This window comes from Salvelinus namaycush, chromosome 10, assembly GCF_016432855.1.
Source record: "Salvelinus namaycush isolate Seneca chromosome 10, SaNama_1.0, whole genome shotgun sequence".
In the NCBI taxonomy this organism is placed as follows: Eukaryota; Metazoa; Chordata; class Actinopteri; order Salmoniformes; family Salmonidae; genus Salvelinus; species Salvelinus namaycush.
In genome coordinates this window covers 46,420,124-46,448,086 of record NC_052316.1, presented here as the reverse complement: position 1 = coordinate 46,448,086, position 27,963 = coordinate 46,420,124, and the positions used below count along the sequence as shown (strand labels likewise).

Here is a 27,963-nt window from a genome sequence, read left to right as displayed (position 1 = left end):
AAATTCATCAAGATGTTGTTGTCATCTCCTAGGTGATTGATGCAGCCAGGAACATTGAAGATGTGCACGCTGACATTAAGAACCACAGTGTTGATGCCATCAAAGCAGCAGAGAACGAGCCAATGGGGGAGCTGTGGAAGGAGATTACACCTAACAGTGCCTAGTACACAAGGAGAAGTCCGAAGATGGGTAAAAGACTTGAATATGAAACTGCAAACTGTATGTTACGATATTTAAGTGGGTATAGTCAACTCTTTCAAATCATTATTTCACACAAAAAAAACACAAACAAGTAAATTTAAATAAATGTCCAAGCTGTAAATTTATTTCTTATTTTGTCCTTATTAACATTTCAAATGGTCTGTTCATCATTCATCTTCGTGTATTGAGTAAATCAATGAGCCAGTGTTTTTGTACAGAGAGATTTAACATAACAACGATACTCTGAATGAACAAGATAATCTATTTGGATCTGCGAATTTCACTCAACCAAATGTTGGTTTACATCCCGTTAATACAGACTTCAGATATCAGTGACCTAAGCAAAAAGTATAGTAGTAAACCGTTATGGATTAAACACTAGTCAACTGTGTTATGGGGAGGGGGCGGGTAAAGGCACCATATCACTTGAAATATTAAGACTTAATGGAGACATGTGAAGATGCACTGAATTGGTCCTGAAAGCTCCCACTACCTTGTATCACCACCTCCTAGCAAGGAGTCTCCTCATTGGACACAGGGCAGTCAGTGGCTGTTCAGAAGACAACTGTGTGACACATCACTACGCCATCGTTGCCAGGCTGGCTAGTGATATCTCCTGGCCCCTATGGCTTCCCTTCTGATACAGAGAAGAATCGTTGGGGTTCTGCCGGGACATATGACTGTATTCGATCATCACAGGGACAGAATTTCAAACTCTTCATCCTCAGAATCAAAGAACCGCTCCAACCTATCAGAGTCTGAGAAATCTAGGAGGGGGGGGGGGAGAAATGATGGATTCATCAACAGTATCACAACGTCAAAAGAGAAATGAAATCACCTCAGACAACATATTAAATCACTTCATTGTCCAACCCAGATTTAGGCCAGGATTCGATCAAAGGCGTGTTGTAGATAAGCACACAGCGCTTGGCATTTAAAAGGTCATTTACACTTGAGCTGACATCTGCAGGGATAATTGCCTTTAAAAGGCACTTGTTGACAACGCACCTCTGAATGAATCCCAGCCTCAATCTCTAAAGAGAACTAAATCACAATATCCCTTCCTCGACCCCCCCCCCCCCCCCCCCCCACAGGTCAAGAGAATGTAGGTGAAGTGTTTGATGTTTACCAGGATTGAGGTTGAGTATATCTACAGAACAGGCGAAGTGAGATGGTTGACAGTCTACCAGTTCAAACATGGGCAGTCCTGCTCTAGTGTGGGACAACTGAAGAAAGAGCAGAAAAATAATGGTTAGTACACACTGGGAGAATTGCGAGGAGTCCATGCTCGCAGGACCACAACAAAACCAACTGACCCGATAAAGTAACTGTTATTTAACCAGGTTAAAATAACTATTTTTCAGCGGGGACAACTGACACCCCTAACCGTTCTGAAAAGAGGTTTTAAGTGCTGAGGTGAATTGATAACCTCCTACAATTTGTATCCCTTTGATGAAACATCGTACTGTACCTTTCGGAAGCGCATACACCAGTCATCAAAGTCGTCCTCCGTTCTGCAGAAGAAACCCTGGTGAGCATCAGAGGGAAAAAAAGGACAGCTGTAGGACAAACATCTGATTTACTGTGTCAGCAAAATAAAACACAAAATGTCACGAACTGAAATCACACCTAACCAACGTAGGGGCAACGTTTAGTCAATTCACTTCAAATAGTGGTCAGCAAAATAATATTAAGATTTACCTGCTGCTTGCTAAAAGTGTAAGCAAGCTGATGCATTGCTCGAACTTTGACCTCAACCCACATGGCCCTAAGTCTCTGGTTCTCTTACCACTGCGATGGAGGGGTCTATTTCACAGATGTGCATGCGGCACGGCGGGTGCTGACAGTGGTAAGTGTCGTCAGGAACCTGACTGTCCTCACAGGGCTCTACTGCAGGCTGGGTGGTGTGGGGGTCCAGGTAGATCAGCTCCTCTCCTGGGGGCCAGATGCAGGACAACAAGCTTAGCAGAACGAGACCATTCAACAGAGCCATTAAAGTACGACTTTACGTCTTTTAGCTCCTAGTGAGCAGAGGGTCGCAATATTGCAAAGCATGAAGTATCTATTTTAATTGGACATAGACTAGATATAAATCACTAGAGGAGACCATAGACTGGATATGAATAACTAGAGGAGACCATAGACTGGATGTGAATAACTAGAGGAGACCATAGACTGGACATAAATAACTAGAGGAGACCATAGACTGGACATAATTAACTAGAGGAGACCATAGACTGGACATAAATAACTAGAGGAGACCACAGACTGGATATAAATAGCTAGAGACCATAGACTGGACATAAATAACTAGAGGAGACCACAGACTGGACATAAATAACTAGAGACCATAGACTGGATATAAATAACTAGAGTCCATAGACTGGATATAAATAACTAGAGGAAACCATAGACTGGACATAAATAACTAGAGGAGACCACAGACTAGATATAAATAACTAGAGACCATAGACTGGACATAAATAACTAGAGACCACAGACTGGATATAAATAACTAGAGGAGACCATAGACTGGATATAAATAACTAGAGGAGACCATAGACTGGATATAAATAACTAGAGGAGACCACAGACTGGATATAAATAACTAGAGACCATAGACTAGATATAAATAACTAGAGACCATAGACTAGATATAAATAACTAGAGGAGACCATAGACTAGATATAAATAACTAGAGACAAATAACTAGAGGAGACCATAGACTGGATATAAATAACTAGAGGAGACCACATACTGGATATAAATAACTAGAGGAGACCACATACTGGATATAAATAACTAGAGGAGACCACATACTGGATATAAATAACTAGAGGAGACCATAGACTGGATATGAATAACTAGAGGAGACCATAGACTGGATGTGAATAACTAGAGGAGACCATAGACTGGACATAAATAACTAGAGGAGACCATAGACTGGACATAAATAACTAGAGGAGACCACAGACTGGACATAAATAACTAGAGGAGACCACAGACTGGACATAAATAACTAGAGGAGACCATAGACTGGACATAAATAACTAGAGGAGACCATAGACTGGATATTAATAACTAGAGGAGACCATAGACTGGATATAAATAACTAGAGGAGACCATAGACTGGATATAAATAACTAGAGGAGACCATAGACTGGATATAAATAACTAGAGGAGACCATAGACTGGATATAAATAACTAGAGGAGACCACAGACTGGACATAAATAACTAGAGGAGACAACAGACTGGATATAAATAACTAGAGACCATAGACTGGATATAAATAACTAGAGGAGACCATAGACTGGATATAAATAACTAGAGGAGACCATAGACTGGACATAAATAACTAGAGGAGACCATAGACTGGACATAAATAACTAGAGGAGACCATAGACTGGATATAAATAACTAGAGGAGACCATAGACTGGACATAAATAACTAGAGGAGACCATAGACTGGACATAAATAACTAGAGGAGACCATAGACCGGACATAAATAACTAGAGGAGACCACAGACTGGATATAAATAACTAGAGGAGACCATAGACTGGATATAAATAACTAGAGGAGACCATAGACTCGACATAAATAACTAGAGGAGACCATAGACTGGATATGAATAACTAGAGGAGACCATAGACTGGACATAAATAACTAGAGGAGACCATAGACTGGACATAAATAACTAGAGACCATAGACTGGATATAAATAGAGGAGACCACAGACTGGATATAAATAACTAGAGGAGACCACAGACTGGATATAAATAACTAGAGGAGACCACAGACTGGATATAAATAACTAGAGGAGACCATAGACTGGATATAAATAACTAGAGGAGACCATAGACTGGATATAAATAACTAGAGGAGCCCATAGACTGGATATAAATAACTAGAGGAGACCATAGATTGGATATAAATAACTAGAGGAGACCACAGACTGGATATAAATAACTAGAGACCATAGACTGGATATAAATAACTAGAGACCATAGACTGGACATAAATAACTAGAGGAGACCACAGACTGGATATAAATAACTAGAGGAGACCACATACTGGATATAAATAACTAGAGACCATAGACTGGATATAAATAACTAGAGGAGACCATAGACTGGACATAAATAACTAGAGGAGACCATAGACTGGATATGAATAACTAGAGGAGACCATAGACTGGATATAAATAACTAGAGGAGACCATAGACTGGATATAAATAACTAGAGGAGACCATAGACTGGATATAAATAACTAGAGGAGCCCATAGACTGGATATAAATAACTAGAGGAGACCATAGATTGGATATAAATAACTAGAGGAGACCACAGACTGGATATAAATAACTAGAGACCATAGACTGGATATAAATAACTAGAGACCATAGACTGGACATAAATAACTAGAGGAGACCACAGACTGGATATAAATAACTAGAGGAGACCACATACTGGATATAAATAACTAGAGACCATAGACTGGATATAAATAACTAGAGGAGACCATAGACTGGACATAAATAACTAGAGGAGACCATAGACTGGATATGAATAACTAGAGGAGACCATAGACTGGATATAAATAACTAGAGGAGACCATAGACTGGATATAAATAACTAGAGGAGACCATAGACTGGATATAAATAACTAGAGGAGCCCATAGACTGGATATAAATAACTAGAGGAGACCATAGATTGGATATAAATAACTAGAGGAGACCACAGACTGGATATAAATAACTAGAGACCATAGACTGGATATAAATAACTAGAGACCATAGACTGGACATAAATAACTAGAGGAGACCACAGACTGGATATAAATAACTAGAGGAGACCACATACTGGATATAAATAACTAGAGACCATAGACTGGATATAAATAACTAGAGGAGACCATAGACTGGACATAAATAACTAGAGGAGACCATAGACTGGATATGAATAACTAGAGGAGACCATAGACTGGATATAAATAACTAGAGGAGACCATAGACTGGACATAAATAACTAGAGACCATAGACTGGACATAAATAACTAGAGACCATAGACTGGATATAAATAACTAGAGACCATAGACTGGATATAAATAACTAGAGGAGACCATAGACTGGACATAAATAACTAGAGGAGACCACAGACTGGATATAAATAACTAGAGACCATAGACTAGATATAAATAACTAGAGACCATAGACTAGATATAAATAACTAGAGGAGACCACAGACTGGATATAAATAACTAGAGGAGACCATAGACTGGATATAAATAACTAGAGACCATAGACTAGATATAAATAACTAGAGGAGACCACAGACTGGATATAAATAACTAGAGACCACAGACTAGATATAAATAACTAGAGGAGACCACAGACTAGATATAAATAACTAGAGGAGACCACAGACTGGACATAAATAACTAGAGGAGACCATAGACTGGACATAAATAACTAGAGGAGACCATAGACTGGATATAAATAACTAGAGGAGACCACAGACTGGATATAAATAACTAGAGACCATAGACTAGATATAAATAACTAGAGACCATAGACTAGATATAAATAACTAGAGGAGACCATAGACTAGATATAAATAACTAGAGACAAATAACTAGAGGAGACCACAGACTGGATATAAATAACTAGAGGAGACCATAGACTGGATATAAATAACTAGAGACCATAGACTAGATATAAATAACTAGAGGAGACCACAGACTGGATATAAATAACTAGAGACCACAGACTAGATATAAATAACTAGAGGAGACCATAGACTGGACATAAATAACTAGAGGAGACCATAGACTGGATATAAATAACTAGAGGAGACCATAGACTGGATATAAATAACTAGAGGAGACCACATACTGGATATAAATAACTAGAGGAGACCATAGACTGGACATAAATAACTAGAGGAGACCATAGACTGGACATAAATAACTAGAGGAGACCATAGACTGGATATAAATAACTAGAGGAGACCATAGACTGGATATAAATAACTAGAGGAGACCACATACTGGATATAAATAACTAGAGGAGACCACATACTGGATATAAATAACTAGAGGAGACCACATACTGGATATAAATAACTAGAGACCATAGACTGGATATAAATAACTAGAGGAGACCACAGACTGGACATAAATAACTAGAGGAGACCATAGACTGGACATAAATAACTAGAGGAGACCACATACTGGATATAAATAACTAGAGGAGACCATAGACTGGATATAAATAACTAGAGGAGACCATAGACTGGATATAAATAACTAGAGGAGACCACATACTGGATATAAATAACTAGAGGAGACCACATACTGGATATAAATAACTAGAGACCATAGACTGGATATAAATAACTAGAGGAGACCATAGACTGGATATGAATAACTAGAGGAGACCATAGACTGGATGTGAATAACTAGAGACCATAGACTGGACATAAATAACTAGAGGAGACCACAGACTGGATATAAATAACTAGAGACCATAGACTAGATATAAATAGCTAGAGACCATAGACTAGATATAAATAACTAGAGGAGACCACAGACTGGACATAAATAACTAGAGGAGACCACAGACTGGATATAAATAACTAGAGGAGACCATAGACTGGACATAAATAACTAGAGGAGACCATAGACTGGATATGAATAACTAGAGGAGACCATAGACTGGATATAAATAACTAGAGGAGACCATAGACTGGACATAAATAACTAGAGACCATAGACTGGACATAAATAACTAGAGACCATAGACTGGATATAAATAACTAGAGACCATAGACTGGATATAAATAACTAGAGGAGACCATAGACTGGACATAAATAACTAGAGGAGACCACATACTGGATATAAATAACTAGAGACCATAGACTAGATATAAATAACTAGAGACCATAGACTAGATATAAATAACTAGAGGAGACCACAGACTGGATATAAATAACTAGAGGAGACCATAGACTGGATATAAATAACTAGAGGAGACCATAGACTGGATATAAATAACTAGAGGAGACCACAGACTGGATATAAATAACTAGAGACCATAGACTAGATATAAATAACTAGAGACCATAGACTAGATATAAATAACTAGAGGAGACAATAGACTAGATATAAATAACTAGAGACAAATAACTAGAGGAGACCACAGACTGGATATAAATAACTAGAGGAGACCATAGACTGGATATAAATAACTAGAGACCATAGACTAGATATAAATAACTAGAGGAGACCACAGACTGGATATAAATAACTAGAGACCACAGACTAGATATAAATAACTAGAGGAGACCACAGACTAGATATAAATAACTAGAGGAGACCACAGACTGGACATAAATAACTAGAGGAGACCATAGACTGGACATAAATAACTAGAGGAGACCATAGACTGGATATAAATAACTAGAGGAGACCACAGACTGGATATAAATAACTAGAGACCATAGACTAGATATAAATAACTAGAGACCATAGACTAGATATAAATAACTAGAGGAGACCATAGACTAGATATAAATAACTAGAGACAAATAACTAGAGGAGACCACAGACTGGATATAAATAACTAGAGGAGACCATAGACTGGACATAAATAACTAGAGACCATAGACTGGATATAAATAACTAGAGGAGACCACAGACTGGATATAAATAACTAGAGACCACAGACTAGATATAAATAACTAGAGGAGACCATAGACTGGACATAAATAACTAGAGGAGACCATAGACTGGATATAAATAACTAGAGGAGACCATAGACTGGATATAAATAACTAGAGGAGACCACATACTGGATATAAATAACTAGAGGAGACCATAGACTGGACATAAATAACTAGAGGAGACCATAGACTGGACATAAATAACTAGAGGAGACCATAGACTGGATATAAATAACTAGAGGAGACCATAGACTGGATATAAATAACTAGAGGAGACCACATACTGGATATAAATAACTAGAGGAGACCACATACTGGATATAAATAACTAGAGGAGACCACATACTGGATATAAATAACTAGAGACCATAGACTGGATATAAATAACTAGAGGAGACCACAGACTGGACATAAATAACTAGAGGAGACCATAGACTGGACATAAATAACTAGAGGAGACCACATACTGGATATAAATAACTAGAGGAGACCATAGACTGGATATAAATAACTAGAGGAGACCATAGACTGGATATAAATAACTAGAGGAGACCACATACTGGATATAAATAACTAGAGGAGACCACATACTGGATATAAATAACTAGAGACCATAGACTGGATATAAATAACTAGAGGAGACCATAGACTGGATATGAATAACTAGAGGAGACCATAGACTGGATGTGAATAACTAGAGACCATAGACTGGACATAAATAACTAGAGGAGACCACAGACTGGATATAAATAACTAGAGACCATAGACTAGATATAAATAGCTAGAGACCATAGACTAGATATAAATAACTAGAGGAGACCACAGACTGGACATAAATAACTAGAGGAGACCACAGACTGGACATAAATAACTAGAGGAGACCACAGACTGGATACAAATAACTAGAGGAGACCACATACTGGATATAAATAACTAGAGGAGACCACATACTGGATATAAATAACTAGAGGAGACCACATACTGGATATAAATAACTAGAGACCATAGACTGGATATAAATAACTAGAGGAGACCATAGACTGGATATGAATAACTAGAGGAGACCATAGACTGGATGTGAATAACTAGAGACCATAGACTGGACATAAATAACTAGAGGAGACCACAGACTGGATATAAATAACTAGAGACCATAGACTGGATATAAATAACTAGAGACCATAGACTGGACATAAATAACTAGAGGAGACCACAGACTGGATATAAATAACTAGAGACCATAGACTGGATATAAATAACTAGAGACCATAGACTGGACATAAATAACTAGAGGAGACCACAGACTGGATATAAATAACTAGAGACCATAGACTGGATATAAATAACTAGAGACCATAGACTGGACATAAATAACTAGAGGAGACCACAGACTGGATATAAATAACTAGAGACCATAGACTGGATATAAATAACTAGAGACCATAGACTGGATATAAATAACTAGAGACCATAGACTGGATATAAATAACTAGAGACCATAGACTAGATATAAATAACTAGAGGAGACCATAGACTGGATATAAATAACTAGAGGAGACCATAGACTGGATATGAATAACTAGAGGAGACCACAGACTGGATATAAATAACTAGAGGAGACCATAGACTGGATGTGAATAACTAGAGGAGACCATAGACTGGACATAAATAACTAGAGACCACAGACTGGACATAAATAACTAGAGGAGACCATAGACTGGATGTGAATAACTAGAGGAGACCACAGACTGGATATAAATAACTAGAGGAGACCACAGACTGGATATAAATCACTAGAGGAGACCATAGACTGGATATAAATAACTAGAGGAGACCATAGACTGGATATAAATAACTAGAGGAGACCACAGACTGGATATAAATAACTAGAGGAGACCATAGACTGGATATAAATAACTAGAGGAGACCATAGACTGGATATAAATAACTAGAGGAGACCACATACTGGATATAAATAACTAGAGGAGACCACATACTGGATATAAATAACTAGAGGAGACCACATACTGGATATAAATAACTAGAGACCATAGACTGGATATAAATAACTAGAGGAGACCACAGACTGGACATAAATAACTAGAGGAGACCATAGACTGGACATAAATAACTAGAGGAGACCACATACTGGATATAAATAACTAGAGGAGACCATAGACTGGATATAAATAACTAGAGGAGACCATAGACTGGATATAAATAACTAGAGGAGACCACATACTGGATATAAATAACTAGAGGAGACCACATACTGGATATAAATAACTAGAGACCATAGACTGGATATAAATAACTAGAGGAGACCATAGACTGGATATAAATAACTAGAGGAGACCATAGACTGGATATGAATAACTAGAGGAGACCATAGACTGGATGTGAATAACTAGAGACCATAGACTGGACATAAATAACTAGAGGAGACCACAGACTGGATATAAATAACTAGAGACCATAGACTGGATATAAATAACTAGAGGAGACCATAGACTGGATATAAATAACTAGAGGAGACAACAGACTGGACATAAATAACTAGAGGAGACCATAGACTGGACATAAATAACTAGAGGAGACCATAGACTGGATATAAATAACTAGAGGAGACCATAGACTGGACATAAATAACTAGAGGAGACCATAGACTGGACATAAATAACTAGAGGAGACCATAAACTGGACATAAATAACTAGAGGAGACCACAGACTGGATATAAATAACTAGAGGAGACCATAGACTGGATATAAATAACTAGAGGAGACCATAGACTGGACATAAATAACTAGAGGAGACCACAGACTGGACATAAATAACTAGAGGAGACCATAGACTGGACATAAATAACTAGAGGAGACCATAGACTGGATATAAATAACTAGAGACCATAGACTGGATATAAATAACTAGAGGAGACCACAGACTGGATATAAATAACTAGAGGAGACCATAGACTGGATATGAATAACTAGAGGAGACCATAGACTGGATATAAATAACTAGAGGAGACCATAGACTGGACATAAATAACTAGAGACCATAGACTGGACATAAATAACTAGAGACCATAGACTGGATATAAATAACTAGAGACCATAGACTGGATATAAATAACTAGAGGAGACCATAGACTGGATATAAATAACTAGAGACCATAGACTGGACATAAATAACTAGAGACCATAGACTGGATATAAATAACTAGAGGAGACCATAGACTGGACATAAATAACTAGAGGAGACCATAGACTGGATATGAATAACTAGAGGAGACCATAGACTGGACATAAATAACTAGAGGAGACCATAGACTGGACATAAATAACTAGAGGAGACCACAGACTGGATATAAATAACTAGAGGAGACCACATACTGGATATAAATAACTAGAGACCATAGACTGGATATAAATAACTAGAGGAGACCATAGACTGGACATAAATAACTAGAGGAGACCATAGACTGGATATGAATAACTAGAGGAGACCATAGACTGGATATAAATAACTAGAGGAGACCATAGACTGGACATAAATAACTAGAGACCATAGACTGGACATAAATAACTAGAGACCATAGACTGGATATAAATAACTAGAGACCATAGACTGGATATAAATAACTAGAGGAGACCATAGACTGGACATAAATAACTAGAGGAGACCACAGACTGGATATAAATAACTAGAGACCATAGACTGGACATAAATAACTAGAGACCATAGACTAGATATAAATAACTAGAGGAGACCACAGACTGGATATAAATAACTAGAGGAGACCATAGACTGGATATAAATAACTAGAGGAGACCATAGACTGGATATAAATAACTAGAGGAGACCATAGACTGGATATAAATAACTAGAGGAGACCACAGACTGGATATAAATAACTAGAGACCATAGACTAGATATAAATAACTAGAGACCATAGACTAGATATAAATAACTAGAGGAGACCATAGACTAGATATAAATAACTAGAGACAAATAACTAGAGGAGACCACAGACTGGATATAAATAACTAGAGGAGACCATAGACTGGATATAAATAACTAGAGGAGACCATAGACTAGATATAAATAACTAGAGGAGACCACAGACTGGATATAAATAACTAGAGGAGACCACAGACTAGATATAAATAACTAGAGGAGACCACAGACTGGATATAAATAACTAGAGGAGACCATAGACTGGAAATAAATAACTAGAGGAGACCACAGACTGGATATAAATAACTAGAGGAGACCACAGACTGGATATAAATAACTAGAGGAGACCATAGACTGGATATAAATAACTAGAGACCATAGACTAGATATAAATAACTAGAGGAGACCATAGACTGGACATAAATAACTAGAGGAGACCACAGACTGGATATAAATAACTAGAGACCACAGACGGGATATAAATAACTAGAGACCATAGACTAGATATAAATAACTAGAGACCATAGACTGGACATAAATAACTAGAGGAGACCATAGACTGGATATAAATAACTAGAGACCATAGACTAGATATAAATCACTAGAGGAGACCATAGACTGGATATAAATAACTAGAGACCATAGACTAGATATAAATAACTAGAGGAGACCATAGACTGGACATAAATAACTAGAGACCATAGACTAGATATAAATAACTAGAGGAGACCATAGACTGGACATAAATAACTAGAGACCATAGACTAGATATAAATAACTAAAGGAGACCACAGACTGGATATAAATAACTAGAGGAGACCATAGACTGGATATAAATAACTAGAGGAGACCACAGACTGGATATAAATAACTAGAGGAGACCACAGACTGGATATAAATAACTAGAGTAGACCATAGACTGGATATAAATAACTAGAGGAGACCATAGACTGGATATAAATAACTAGAGGAGACCATAGACTGGATATAAATAACTAGAGGAGACCACAGACTGGATATAAATAACTAGAGGAGACCACAGACTGGACATAAATAACTAGAGGAGACCATAGACTGGACATAAATAACTAGAGGAGACCATAGACTGGATATAAATAACTAGAGGAGACCATAGACTAGATATAAATAACTAGAGACCATAGACTGGATATTTCTATAAAGTAATGTTAGTGTACAGAACATACCAACATAGCCTATGAAGTAATGTGCATGGTTGGGTTTCCCCCCGATGACACCCAGGGACTGGGGCAGCTGGAAGCACTGCTGTGAACAAGAGACACAGAAAGAGGGGACAGAATTTGACCTTGGCTGTATACATGGAAAAAGATCATTACACTTTAGTTTGTTGGTGAATATTAGCCTGGCCCCAGATAGGTTTGTGTTATATAGCCAACTCTCATGGCATGACAACAACCATAAAAGTTGGTAAGACAGCACAAACAGATCTTGTACCAGGCTCTTTCTCTCATTCCCACCTTCAGGGTCTCGATGTAGGCCTCGTTGATATCGCTTAGGCCCAGCCTGAGAGGAATGAGGAGGAGCAGGGGCTTCCAGAGAGCTGTCTCTTCCTCAGCCAGGGCACAGGCCCCTTCCAGGCAGCCGTTACGTTCTGGCATACCCCCCTGGAGATCCACACACGCTGCTCCACCATAGTCCAGCCAGGGCATACACAACCGCTCTGGGGAGAATAGCAACATTACATAACATACAGTGCAATCGGAAAGTATTCAGACCCCCTTTGACTTTTTCCACATTTTGTTACGTTACAGCCTTTTTCTAAAAATGATTAAATTGATTTTTTCCCCTCAATCTACACACAATAACCCATAATGACATCACAATACCCCATAATGACATCACAATAACCCATAATGACAAAGCAAAAACAGGTTTTTAGAATTTTCGGCTCATTTATTTAAAATAAACTGAAATAGTACATTTCCATAACTATTCAGTACTTTGTTGAAGCCCCATTGGCAGCGATTACAGCCTCAAGTCTTCTTGGGTATGACGCTACAAGCATGGCACATCTGTATTTGGGGAGTTTCTCCCATTATTCTCTGCAGATCCTCTCAAGCTCTGTCAGGTTGGATGGGGAGCGATGCTGCACAGCTATTTTCAGGTCTCTCCAGAGATGTTAGATCGGGGTCCAGGCTCTGGCTGGGCCACTCAAGGACATTCAGAGACTTGTCCCGAAGCCACTCCTGCATTGTCATGGCTGTGTGCTTAGGGTCGTTGTCCTGCTGGAACTTGAACCTTCGCCCCAGTCTGAGGTTCTGAGCGCTCTATAGCAGGTTTTCATCAAGGATCTTTCTGTACTTTGCTCCGTTCAACTTTGCCTCGATCCTGACTAGTCTCCCTGCCCTGCCGCTGTGCCTTTTACTGAGGAGTGGCTTCCGTCTGGCAACTCTACCATAAAGGCCTGATTGGTGGAGTGCTGCAGAGATGGGAGAACCTTGAACAAGGACAACCATCTCCACAGAGGAACTCTGGAGCTCTGTCAGAGTGACCATCGGGTTCTTGGTCGCCGTTTTTTATATACACTTGCTAAAATTTCTAAAAAACAGTTTTCGCTTTATCATTATGGGGTATTGTGATGTCATTATGGGGTATTGTGATGTCATTATGGGGTATTGTGTGTAGATTGAGGCTATAACGTAAAACAAAACGTGGAAAAAGGCAATGGATCAGAATACTTTCCGAAGGCCCTGTACACGTCTATACATACACAACCACTCTGGGGAACAGGACAGGAGGTCAGCTTGAATTAGAGTCTAGCTCATCTCATCTCAATAGCCTGTTCCCATCTACTATTATGGGGGAGATTGGTCCATATTCTGCACTACACTCAATACAGAACTGGATGAATGCTAACATGAGTAGGACTAACAGTTGATGCTCCTCCTCTTTAACCACGTATGAGTAGGACTAACAGTTGATGGCCCCTCCTCTTTAACCATGTATGAGTAGGACTAACAGTTGATGCCCCTCCTCTTTAACCATGTATGAGTAGGACTAACAGTTGATGGCCCCTCCTCTTTAACCATGTATGAGTAGGACTAACAGTTGATGGCTCCTCCTCTTTAACCATGTATGAGTAGGACTAACAGTTGATGCCCCTCCTCTTTAACCATGTATGAGTAGGACTAACAGTTGATGGCTCCTCCTCTTTAACCATGTATGAGTAGGACTAACAGTTGATGGCCCCTCCTCTTTAACCACGTATGAGTAGGACTAACAGTTGATGCCCCTCTTTAACCATGTATGAGTAGGACTAACAGTTGATGGCTCCTCCTCTTTAACCATGTATGAGTAGGACTAACAGTTGATGGCCCCTCTTTAACCACGTATGAGTAGGACTAACAGTTGATGGCCCCTCTTTAACCATGTATGAGTAGGACTAACAGTTGATGCCCCTCCTCTTTAACCATGTATGAGTAGGACTAACAGTTGATGGCCCCTCTTTAACCATGTATGAGTAGGACTAACAGTTGATGGCCCCTCCTCTTTAACCATGTATGAGTAGGAATAACAGTTGATGCCCCTCCTCTTTAACCATGTATGAGTAGGACTAACAGTTGATGCCCCTCTTTAACCATGTATGAGTAGGACTAAAAGTTGATGGCCCCTCTTTAACCATGTATGAGTAGGACTAACAGTTGATGGTCCTCCTCTTTAACCATGTATGAGTAGGACTAACAGTTGATGGCCCCTCTTTAACCATGTATGAGTAGGACTAACAGTTGATGCCCCTCCTCTTTAACCATGTATGAGTAGGACTAACAGTTGATGGCCCCTCTTTAACCATGTATGAGTAGGACTAACAGTTGATGGCCCCTCTTTAACCATGTATGAGTAGGACTAACAGTTGATGCCCCTCCTCTTTAACCATGTATGAGTAGGACTAAAAGTTGATGGCCCCTCTTTAACCATGTATGAGTAGGACTAACAGTTGATGGTCCTCCTCTTTAACCATGTATGAGTAGGACTAACAGTTGATGGCCCCTCTTTAACCATGTATGAGTAGGACTAACAGTTGATGGCCCCTCTAACCATGTATGAGTAGGACTAACAGTTGATGGCCCCCTCTTTAACCATGTATGAGTAGGACTAACAGTTGATGCCCCTCCTCTTTAACCATGTATGAGTAGGACTAACAGTTGATGGCCCCCTCTTTAACCATGTATGAGTAGGACTAACAGTTGATGGTCCCTCTTTAACCATGTATGAGTAGGACTAACAGTTGATGGTCCCTCTTTAACCATGTATGAGTAGGACTAACAGTTTATCCCCCTCTTTAACCACGTATGAGTAGGACTAACAGTTGATGGCCTCCTCTTTAACCATGTATGAGTAGGACTAACAGTTGATGGCCCCTCTTTAACCATGTATGAGTAGGACTAACAGTTTATCCCCCTCTTTAACCACATATGAGTAGGACTAACAGTTGATGGCCTCCTCTCTAACCATGTATGAGTAGGACTAACAGTTGATGGCCCCTCCTCTTTAACCACGTATGAGTAGGACTAACAGTTGATGGTCCCTCTTTAACCATGTATGAGTAGGACTAACAGTTTATCCCCCTCTTTAACCACGTATGAGTAGGACTAACAGTTGATGGCCTCCTCTTTAACCATGTATGAGTAGGACTAACAGTTGATGGCCCCTCTTTAACCATGTATGAGTAGGACTAACAGTTGATGGCCCCTCTAACCATGTATGAGTAGGACTAACAGTTGATGGCCCCCTCTTTAACCATGTATGAGTAGGACTAACAGTTGATGGCCCCTCCTCTTTAACCACGTATGAGTAGGACTAACAGTTGATGGTCCCTCTTTAACCATGTATGAGTAGGACTAACAGTTGATGGTCCCTCTTTAACCATGTATGAGTAGGACTAACAGTTTATCCCCCTCTTTAACCACGTATGAGTAGGACTAACAGTTGATGGCCTCCTCTTTAACCATGTATGAGTAGGACTAACAGTTGATGGCCCCTCTTTAACCATGTATGAGTAGGACTAACAGTTTATCCCCCTCTTTAACCACGTATGAGTAGGACTAACAGTTGATGGCCTCCTCTCTAACCATGTATGAGTAGGACTAACAGTTGATGGCCCCTCCTCTTTAACCACGTATGAGTAGGACTAACAGTTGATGGTCCCTCTTTAACCATGTATGAGTAGGACTAACAGTTTATCCCCCTCTTTAACCACGTATGAGTAGGACTAACAGTTGATGGCCTCCTCTTTAACCATGTATGAGTAGGACTAACAGTTGATGGCCCCTCTTTAACCATGTATGAGTAGGACTAACAGTTGATGGCCCCTCTAACCATGTATGAGTAGGACTAACAGTTGATGGCCCCCTCTTTAACCATGTATGAGTAGGACTAACAGTTGATGCCCCTCCTCTTTAACCATGTATGAGTAGGACTAACAGTTGATGGCCCCCTCTTTAACCATGTATGAGTAGGACTAACAGTTGATGCCCCTCCTCTTTAACCATGTATGAGTAGGACTAACAGTTGATGGCCCCTCTTTAACCATGTATGAGTAGGACTAACAGTTTATCCCCCTCTTTAACCACGTATGAGTAGGACTAACAGTTGATGGCCTCCTCTCTAACCATGTATGAGTAGGACTAACAGTTGATGGCCCCTCCTCTTTAACCACGTATGAGTAGGACTAACAGTTGATGGTCCCTCTTTAACCATGTATGAGTAGGACTAACAGTTTATCCCCCTCTTTAACCACGTATGAGTAGGACTAACAGTTGATGGCCTCCTCTTTAACCATGTATGAGTAGGACTAACAGTTGATGGCCCCTCTTTAACCATGTATGAGTAGGACTAACAGTTGATGGCCCCTCTAACCATGTATGAGTAGGACTAACAGTTGATGGCCCCCTCTTTAACCATGTATGAGTAGGACTAACAGTTGATGCCCCTCTTTAACCATGTATGAGTAGGACTAACAGTTGATGGCCCCCTCTTTAACCATGTATGAGTAGGACTAACAGTTGATGGCCCCTCCTCTTTAACCACGTATGAGTAGGACTAACAGTTGATGGTCCCTCTTTAACCACGTATGAGTAGGACTAACAGTTGATGGCCCTCCTCTTTAACCATGTATGAGTAGGACTAACAGTTGATGGCCCCTCTTTAACCATGTATGAGTAGGACTAACAGTTGATGGTCCTCCTCTTTAACCATGTATGAGTAGGACTAACAGTTGATGGCCCCTCTTTAACCATGTATGAGTAGGACTAACAGTTGATGCCCCTCCTCTTTAACCATGTATGAGTAGGACTAACAGTTGATGGCCCCTCTTTAACCATGTATGAGTAGGACTAACAGTTGATGGCCCCTCTTTAACCATGTATGAGTAGGACTAACAGTTGATGCCCCTCCTCTTTAACCATGTATGAGTAGGACTAAAAGTTGATGGCCCCTCTTTAACCATGTATGAGTAGGACTAACAGTTGATGGTCCTCCTCTTTAACCATGTATGAGTAGGACTAACAGTTGATGGCCCCTCTTTAACCATGTATGAGTAGGACTAACAGTTGATGGCCCCTCTAACCATGTATGAGTAGGACTAACAGTTGATGGCCCCCTCTTTAACCATGTATGAGTAGGACTAACAGTTGATGCCCCTCCTCTTTAACCATGTATGAGTAGGACTAACAGTTGATGGCCCCCTCTTTAACCATGTATGAGTAGGACTAACAGTTGATGGTCCCTCTTTAACCATGTATGAGTAGGACTAACAGTTGATGGTCCCTCTTTAACCATGTATGAGTAGGACTAACAGTTTATCCCCCTCTTTAACCACGTATGAGTAGGACTAACAGTTGATGGCCTCCTCTTTAACCATGTATGAGTAGGACTAACAGTTGATGGCCCCTCTTTAACCATGTATGAGTAGGACTAACAGTTTATCCCCCTCTTTAACCACGTATGAGTAGGACTAACAGTTGATGGCCTCCTCTCTAACCATGTATGAGTAGGACTAACAGTTGATGGCCCCTCCTCTTTAACCACGTATGAGTAGGACTAACAGTTGATGGTCCCTCTTTAACCATGTATGAGTAGGACTAACAGTTTATCCCCCTCTTTAACCACGTATGAGTAGGACTAACAGTTGATGGCCTCCTCTTTAACCATGTATGAGTAGGACTAACAGTTGATGGCCCCTCTTTAACCATGTATGAGTAGGACTAACAGTTGATGGCCCCTCTAACCATGTATGAGTAGGACTAACAGTTGATGGCCCCCTCTTTAACCATGTATGAGTAGGACTAACAGTTGATGGCCCCTCCTCTTTAACCACGTATGAGTAGGACTAACAGTTGATGGTCCCTCTTTAACCATGTATGAGTAGGACTAACAGTTGATGGTCCCTCTTTAACCATGTATGAGTAGGACTAACAGTTTATCCCCCTCTTTAACCACGTATGAGTAGGACTAACAGTTGATGGCCTCCTCTTTAACCATGTATGAGTAGGACTAACAGTTGATGGCCCCTCTTTAACCATGTATGAGTAGGACTAACAGTTTATCCCCCTCTTTAACCACGTATGAGTAGGACTAACAGTTGATGGCCTCCTCTCTAACCATGTATGAGTAGGACTAACAGTTGATGGCCCCTCCTCTTTAACCACGTATGAGTAGGACTAACAGTTGATGGTCCCTCTTTAACCATGTATGAGTAGGACTAACAGTTTATCCCCCTCTTTAACCACGTATGAGTAGGACTAACAGTTGATGGCCTCCTCTTTAACCATGTATGAGTAGGACTAACAGTTGATGGCCCCTCTTTAACCATGTATGAGTAGGACTAACAGTTGATGGCCCCTCTAACCATGTATGAGTAGGACTAACAGTTGATGGCCCCCTCTTTAACCATGTATGAGTAGGACTAACAGTTGATGCCCCTCCTCTTTAACCATGTATGAGTAGGACTAACAGTTGATGGCCCCCTCTTTAACCATGTATGAGTAGGACTAACAGTTGATGCCCCTCCTCTTTAACCATGTATGAGTAGGACTAACAGTTGATGGCCCCTCTTTAACCATGTATGAGTAGGACTAACAGTTTATCCCCCTCTTTAACCACGTATGAGTAGGACTAACAGTTGATGGCCTCCTCTCTAACCATGTATGAGTAGGACTAACAGTTGATGGCCCCTCCTCTTTAACCACGTATGAGTAGGACTAACAGTTGATGGTCCCTCTTTAACCATGTATGAGTAGGACTAACAGTTTATCCCCCTCTTTAACCACGTATGAGTAGGACTAACAGTTGATGGCCTCCTCTTTAACCATGTATGAGTAGGACTAACAGTTGATGGCCCCTCTTTAACCATGTATGAGTAGGACTAACAGTTGATGGCCCCTCTAACCATGTATGAGTAGGACTAACAGTTGATGGCCCCCTCTTTAACCATGTATGAGTAGGACTAACAGTTGATGCCCCTCTTTAACCATGTATGAGTAGGACTAACAGTTGATGGCCCCCTCTTTAACCATGTATGAGTAGGACTAACAGTTGATGGCCCCTCCTCTTTAACCACGTATGAGTAGGACTAACAGTTGATGGTCCCTCTTTAACCACGTATGAGTAGGACTAACAGTTGATGGCCCTCCTCTTTAACCATGTATGAGTAGGACTAACAGTTGATGGCCCCTCTTTAACCATGTATGAGTAGGACTAACAGTTTATGCCCCTCTTTAACCATGTATGAGTAGGACTAACAGTTGATGGCCCCTCTTTAACCATGTATGAGTAGGACTAACAGTTGATGCCCCTCCTCTTTAACCATGTATGAGTAGGACTAACAGTTGATGGCCCCTCTTTAACCATGTATGAGTAGGACTAACAGTTGATGGCCCCTCTTTAACCATGTATGAGTAGGACTAACAGTTTATGCCCCTCTTTAACCACGTATGAGTAGGACTAACAGTTGATGGCCCCCTCTTTAACCTTGTATGAGTAGGACTAACAGTTGATGGCCCCTCTTTAACCATGTATGAGTAGGACTAACAGTTGATGCTCCTCGTCTTTAACCACGTATGAGTAGGACTAACAGTTGATGGCCCTCTTTAACCATGTATGAGTAGGACTAACAGTTGATGGCCCCTCCTCTTTAACCATGTATGAGTAGGACTAACAGTTGATGGCCCCCTCTTTAACCATGTATGAGTAGGACTAACAGTTGATGGCCCCTCCTCTTTAACCATGTATGAGTAGGACTAACAGTTGATGGCCCCTCTTTAACCATGTATGAGTAGGACTAACAGTTGATGCCCCTCCTCTTTAACCATGTATGAGTAGGACTAACAGTTGATGGCCCCTCCTCTTTAACCATGTATGAGTAGGACTAACAGTTGATGGCCCCTCCTCTTTAACCATGTATGAGTAGGACTAACAGTTGATGGCCCCTCTTTAACCATGTATGAGTAGGACTAACAGTTGATGGCCCCTCCTCTTTAACCACGTATGAGTAGGACTAACAGTTGATGGCCCTCCTCTTTAACCATGTATGAGTAGGACTAACAGTTGATGGCCCCTCTTTAACCACGTATGAGTAGGACTAACAGTTGATGGCCCCTCCTCTTTAACCATGTATGAGTAGGACTAACAGTTGATGGCCCCTCCTCTTTAACCATGTATGAGTAGGACTAACAGTTGATGGCCCCTCCTCTTTAACCATGTATGAGTAGGACTAACAGTTGATGGCTCCTCCTCTTTAACCATGTATGAGTAGGACTAACAGTTGATGGCCCCTCCTCTTTAACCATGTATGAGTAGGACTAACAGTTGATGGCCCTCCTCTTTAACCATGTATGAGTAGGACTAACAGTTGATGCCCCTCCTCTTTAACCATGTATGAGTAGGACTAACAGTTGATGGCCCCTCTTTAACCACGTATGAGTAGGACTAACAGTTGATGGCCCCTCCTCTTTAACGACGTATGAGTAGGACTAACAGTTGATGGCCCTCCTATTTAACCATGTATGAGTAGGACTAACAGTTGATGGCCCCTCCTCTTTAACCACGTATGAGTAGGACTAACAGTTGATGGCCCCTCTTTAACCACGTATGTTCTATAGATTGATGAGGTACTGTGTTAATCCTGTAATACCATGACTGTGTTCACTACTCACTGATCTCTTCGATCACCACAGTGTTGTCCATAGCAACGTGTACAGCCAGGCGACTCCAAGAGTCAAACACAGTTAGTTTCCTGAGGGGGAAGACAGGTGATATTCAACACAGTGTAGCAGTCATCATCTGTATCACACACTGTGCAGCCATAGCCTGAGTGCCAGTCTGTTTTTGTGCTAATGCCAATGTCTGGCTTGACAATGACAGCAATGGATATTGGCAAGAGCACACACAGATCTGGGACCAGGCTAGTGCAGCCTTCATCTGTACCACAGAGTTGGTCATTATCTAGACTGGAGACTGTACTTACTTCAGTACCTGTGCCACTGTGTTTGGTCCGTACCACTGGCCTATAGACTTCCCCTCCCCGACTCCCATCTGGGCTGTAGTACACAGACACACAACTGATGTTAGTAGGATCCTAATAATGATGTCATCTGGGCTGTAGTACACAGACACACTAATGATGTCATCTGGGCTGTAGTACACAGACACACTAATGATGTCATCTGGGCTGTAGTACACAGACACACTAATGATGTCATCTGGGCTGTAGTACACAGACACACTAATGATGTCATCTGAGCTGTAGTACACAGACACACTAATGATGTCATCTGGGCTGTAGTACACAGACACACTAATGATGTCATCTGAGCTGTAGTACACAGACACACTAATGATGTCATCTGGGCTGTAGTACACAGACACACTAATGATGTTAGTAGGATCCTAATAATGATGTCATCTGAGCTGTAGTACACAGACACACTAATGATGTCATCTGGGCTGTAGTACACAGACACACTAATGATGTCATCTGGGCTGTAGTACACAGACACACTAATGATGTCATCTGGGCTGTAGTACACAGACACACTAATGATGTCATCTGGGCTGTAGTACACAGACACACTAATGATGTCATCTGAGCTGTAGTACACAGACACACTAATGATGTCATCTGGGCTGTAGTACACAGACACACTAATGATGTTTTATCCTAATAAAGATAGATGTTGTTTTACCAATGATGTCATCCTAGTAAATATAGTATCATGCTATTGGTGTCAGAAATACTGCCCATTCCTTTCTGAATATAAAGTATGACAGTCTAAAGATGTGCATCGTTGTATAAGATTTACAAGTCAGTATTCACCGATTTGATGTAAAGAATAGTAACCATCTTTCTTGTCAAGGAAGGCGTTGAGGATACCGACGTAGTCTTCTCTCTGAGACTGGCCTCTCACCCATCTCCAGTCTGCTTAACAAACACACCATTATCAATGGCTGGTTGAAACCCCTTTGTACAGAACACATAGTACAAGTGCAATAAGAGATTTGTATCCACAACAGTGCCGGAGATTATTTAGGTGAAGTACATTTGATAACTTGAACGATAGAAGTTAATGTTGAAGGGGTACACACAATAACACTAGCTGTATGCTTCAGGGAACAGATTACGGTACAGAATTAGAAAAGCAGTCATTCATTACCTCGGCCTAGATGCCTGCGGACCAGGGCCTCGCCTAGGATCATCTGTCCACATCGTAGCATGCAGCCCCAGCCTGTGTCGGACGTAGGCCCTGTCCCTCCTGGAACACATTGAAACAATCTGCAACTTCATAGGCTAATCTTATTGGCATTACAATCAAAATGCTATGGTACTGTAGGCGTATTAGTAACGTCCTAGAGTTTATTCTGTGGCCTGCTACAGTAGGTTTAGGCTACTCACCAATGGGTGGGAAGTTTTTTCTGTAGGTGAACCATAGTCGTGAAGTGACATGTGAAAGAATGTCTTCCTTTTCTGGATAAGCAAAAACAATGAGTTAGCTAAGAAGCATGCCTTCTGTTGCTTAGAGTAGGCCTTTATGCACTGTCTGCTGCTTAGAGTAGGCCTTTATGCACTGTCTGCTGCTTAGAGTAGGCCTTTATGCACTGTCTGCTGCTTAGAGTAGGCCTTTATGCACTGTCTGCTGCTTAGAGTAGGCCTTTATGCACTGTCTGCTGCTTACAGTAGGCCTTTATGCACTGTCTGCTGCTTACAGTAGGCCTTTATGCACCTTCTGCTGCTTACAGTAGGCCTTTATGCACCTTCTGCTGCTTACAGTAGGCCTTTATGCACTGTCTGCTGCTTACAGTAGGCCTTTATGCACTGTCTGCTGCTTACATTAGGCCTTTATACACCGTCTGCTGCTTACAGTAGGCCTTTATACACCGTCTGCTGCTTACAGTAGGCCTTTATGCACCTTCTGCTGCTTACAGTAGGCCTTTATGCAGTCTGCTGCTTACAGTAGGCCTTTATGCACCGTCTGCTGCTTACAGTAGGCCTTTATGCACCGTCTGCTGCTTACAGTAGGCCTTTATGCACCGTCTGCTGCTTACAGTAGGCCTTTATGCACCTTCTGCTGCTTACAGTAGGCCTTTATGCACCTTCTGCTGCTTACAGTAGGCCTTTATGCACCTTCTGCTGCTTACAGTAGGCCTTTATGCACCTTCTGCTGCTTACAGTAGGCCTTTATGCACCTTCTGCTGCTTACAGTAGGCCTTTATGCACCTTCTGCTGCTTACAGTAGGCCTTTATGCACCTTCTGCTGCTTACAGTAGGCCTTTATGCACTGTCTGCTGCTTACATTAGGCCTTTATACACTGTCTGCTGCTTACAGTAGGCCTTTATGCACCTTCTGCTGCTTACAGTAGGCCTTTATGCAGTCTGCTGCTTACAGTAGGCCTTTATGCACCTTCTGCTGCTTACAGTAGGCATTTATGCACCTTCTGCTGCTTACAGTAGGCCTTTATGCACTGTCTGCTGCTTACATTAGGCCTTTATACACTGTCTGCTGCTTACAGTAGGCCTTTATGCACCTTCTGCTGCTTACAGTAGGCCTTTATGCACTGTCTGCTGCTTACAGTAGGCCTTTATGCACCTTCTGCTGCTTACAGTAGGCTTTATGCACCTTCTGCTGCTGACAGTAGGCCTTTATGCACCGTCTGCTGCTTACAGTAGGCCTTTATGCACCTTCTGCTGCTTACAGTAGGACTTTATTCACCTTCTGCTGCTTACAGTAGGCCTTTATGCACTGTCTGCTGCTTACAGTAGACCTTTATGCACCTTCTGCTGCTTACGGTAGGTCTTTATGCACCTTCTGCTGCTTACAGTAGGCCTTTATGCACCTTCTGCTGCTTACAGTAGACCTTTATGCACCTTCTGCTGCTTACGGTAGGTCTTTATGCACTGTCTATCTGTTTGTTCTGTACTTCATTTATGTGTATACAATGATGATTTACTGAGGATCAAATCAAATGTTATTTGTCACATGTGCCGAATACAACCGGTATGATGTTATACCGTGAAACTCTTACTTACAAGCCCTTAACCAACAATGCAGAGTAATAAAATGCTAAATAAACTAACTAAAAAAAACACAACAGTGACACCACCTTCCCTCTTGCATTACATATCAGCAACATTGTAGGTGACAGTAGACTGCCTCAGTATATGTGTGTTAGAGATGTCGACGATGGTGACAGTAGACTGCCCCAGTATATGTGTGTTTAGAGATGTCGACGATGGTGACAGTAGACTCCCCCAGTATATGTGTGTTAGAGATGTCGACGATGGTGACAGTAGACTGCCCCAGTATATGTGTGTTTAGAGATGTCGACGATGGTGACAGTAGACTGCCCCAGTATATGTGTGTTTAGAGATGTCGACGATGGTGACAGTAGACTCCCCCAGTATATGTGTGTTAGAGATGTCGACCAGTAGACTGCCCCAGTATATGTGTGTTAGAGATGTCGACGATGAGTATGACACGACTCCCCTCGAACGCCCAGAAAACTCTGATTCAAACTCCCATTAGACAGCTCTGCAAGCGTTATGTCAAAATACCTTCGTTGACATCTTAATTTACTCCCGTTACGGCCGGTATATATTTACAACAAAGTTCCAAATAAAAATGTACAAGCAACCGAGAAAATGCCTCTTTGGCACCTCCAATGGCAGCTGTTGTAAACTCCGACCTGTGTGTGGCAGTAATGAGTGATTAGAGGTCCTGAATACGCATTTTCTCGGTTGCTTGTAAATGTTTCTTTGGAATTTTGGAGGGGGAGTACATACCGGCCGTAACGTGAGAAAATGAAGATAGATACTCAGCGAAATTCCATATTTGGTGAGTAAAGAACATATTATAACATATGCAGAGCTGTCTAATGAGAGTTTGTATCAGAACATTCTGGGCGTTAGAGAGGAGACGTTATACTCATCGTCGACATCTCTAACACACATATACTGGGGCAGTCTACTGTCACCATCTCTAACACACATATACTGGGGGAGTCTACTGTCACCATCGTCGACATCTCTAAACACACATATACTGGGGCAGTCTACTGTCACCATCGTCTACATCTCTAACACACATATACTGGGTCAACAGTACACCCGTTTTATGATCCCATGTCTTCAGTACCTGTGAGTGCATTGAATTCTTTCCCCAAGATCCACACTGGCTCTGAGGTCTCTGGAAAATCGTCAAACTCTCCAAAGCCAAGTGTGTCGTATGTGAGAGTAGCTGAAATATAAAAGTACATCTGATTCAGAACACCTTGTTACATGGCTCTCACATACACACTTGAACAAGGAATCATAAATGAACACCTTCCTAATATTGAGTTGCACTCCCTTTTGCCCTCAGAACAGCCCCAATTTGTCAGAGCATGAATTCTACAATGTGTCGAAAGCACTCCACAGGGATGCTGGGCCATGTTGACTCCAATGCTTCGCTCAGTTGTGTCAAGTTGGCTGGATGTCCTTTGGGTGGTGGACCATTCTTGATACACACGGGAAACTGTTGAGGGTGAAAAGAACTGCAACGCTGCTGGGTTTGACACAAACCGGTGCACCTGGGACCTACTATCATACCCCTTTCGAAGGCTCTTAAATTTTTTGTCTTGCCCCTTCACCCTCTGAATGGCACACACACACAATCTCAATTGTTTCAAGGCTTAAAAATCCTTCCTTAACCCGTCTCCTCCCCTTCATGTACACTGATTGAAGTGGATTTAACAAGTGACATCAATAAGGGATCATAGCTTTCACCTGGTCAGTCTGTCATGGAAAGAGCATGTTGTACAGTCAGTGTATATTTATTTCAGTAACAGGACTAGTAGATAGCTAGCTTCCGAGCACTTTCAGCACTGCAAAACATACTCAGTGCAGTTTGACAGTTGAGCTTGCTGGCTAGCTAGCCAAGGATGGGATTGCGACAGAGAATGACATTGCAAATACAGATTTGGCTTGCTAGCTACGTGACCATCCTTTCAGCAGTTGTTGGTAGGTAGCTAGTTAGTTTGCTAGTGACAACGGACAATAACGTTATGTTACATGGGTGTAGACGACAAAATGTGATTTGTCTTGGGAGTCAGGGACCCAATTATGCTAACGTTAAACTGATGTCAAGGACAGAAAATAGCCGCAGCTAAACATGGGGTTTATTTCACCTTAGTTGGTCGTTTTCAGTCCAAAATATAATGATTGCTAGCTTAGCTAGCTAGTTCACCAGCAAAATGTTTTTCATAATCTACCAAACTGACATCTGCTGATTTTAGCCTGTGTGTCTGTTCGCTAGTAACAGTATCTGCCTAACAGACAAGCTAATACTATTTTGATTCACATTAAAAATAGATGTATACCTCAACTGATGTACAAATTGGAATCCATTATGAAATAGCTAAATATGCCGTGCCTTTGTTCAGATGGACTCTAAAACACAAAAGTGTTAAATCATTGTTTCCTTAAGAAATCTTTCCTTACCTGCATCCATCCTGATAGTTCTTCACCCTATCTTGTTGTTGTTGTTGGTCCGTCCAACAGTGCGAAATATCATA

General features: G+C 41.0%; 2 protein-coding genes across 4 annotated transcripts in view; one reads left to right on the top strand and one right to left on the bottom strand.

The window, feature by feature from the left end:
- Positions 1-326, top strand: part of dtymk (deoxythymidylate kinase (thymidylate kinase)) — a 29,753-nt gene extending 29,427 nt beyond the window's left edge. The window contains exon 5 of the mRNA XM_039003022.1: positions 33-326. Coding sequence (XP_038858950.1) covers positions 33-164 — 132 coding nt within the window. The 3' untranslated portion in view covers positions 165-326. The remainder of the gene's footprint in view (positions 1-32) is intronic.
- atg4b (autophagy related 4B, cysteine peptidase) lies at positions 298-27,963 on the bottom strand. Of its 3 annotated transcripts, none has more exons than XM_039003020.1 (13): positions 27,890-27,963; positions 26,547-26,648; positions 23,810-23,881; positions 23,571-23,669; positions 23,234-23,335; positions 22,385-22,457; positions 22,074-22,153; positions 13,380-13,582; positions 13,089-13,167; positions 1,991-2,136; positions 1,673-1,729; positions 1,331-1,427; positions 298-968 (listed from the first exon to the last, which is right to left on the bottom strand). In XM_039003020.1, the coding sequence occupies exons 1-13, from the start codon at positions 27,897-27,899 to the stop codon at positions 895-897; spliced, it is 1,194 nt and encodes a 397-aa protein (XP_038858948.1). In that variant the 5' UTR covers positions 27,900-27,963; the 3' UTR covers positions 298-894. The 3 variants fall into 3 exon arrangements, with proteins under 3 accessions (XP_038858948.1, XP_038858949.1, XP_038858947.1); XM_039003021.1 differs by having other exon boundaries at positions 13,089-13,164; XM_039003019.1 differs by lacking the exon at positions 27,890-27,963 and having other exon boundaries at positions 26,547-26,667.

Excerpts from the sequence above, each read along its gene's own strand:
- atg4b (XM_039003019.1), bottom strand. The coding sequence starts at position 26,667 with ATGTACTTTTATATTTCAGCTACTCTCACATACGACACACTTGGCTTT. Across the intron at positions 23,882-26,546 it reads AGAATTCAATGCACTCACAG|AAAAGGAAGACATTCTTTCA; the intron begins GTACTGAAGACA and ends TTGCTTATCCAG. Across the intron at positions 13,583-22,073 it reads TGTGGTGATCGAAGAGATCA|AGCGGTTGTGTATGCCCTGG; the intron begins GTGAGTAGTGAA and ends TATTCTCCCCAG.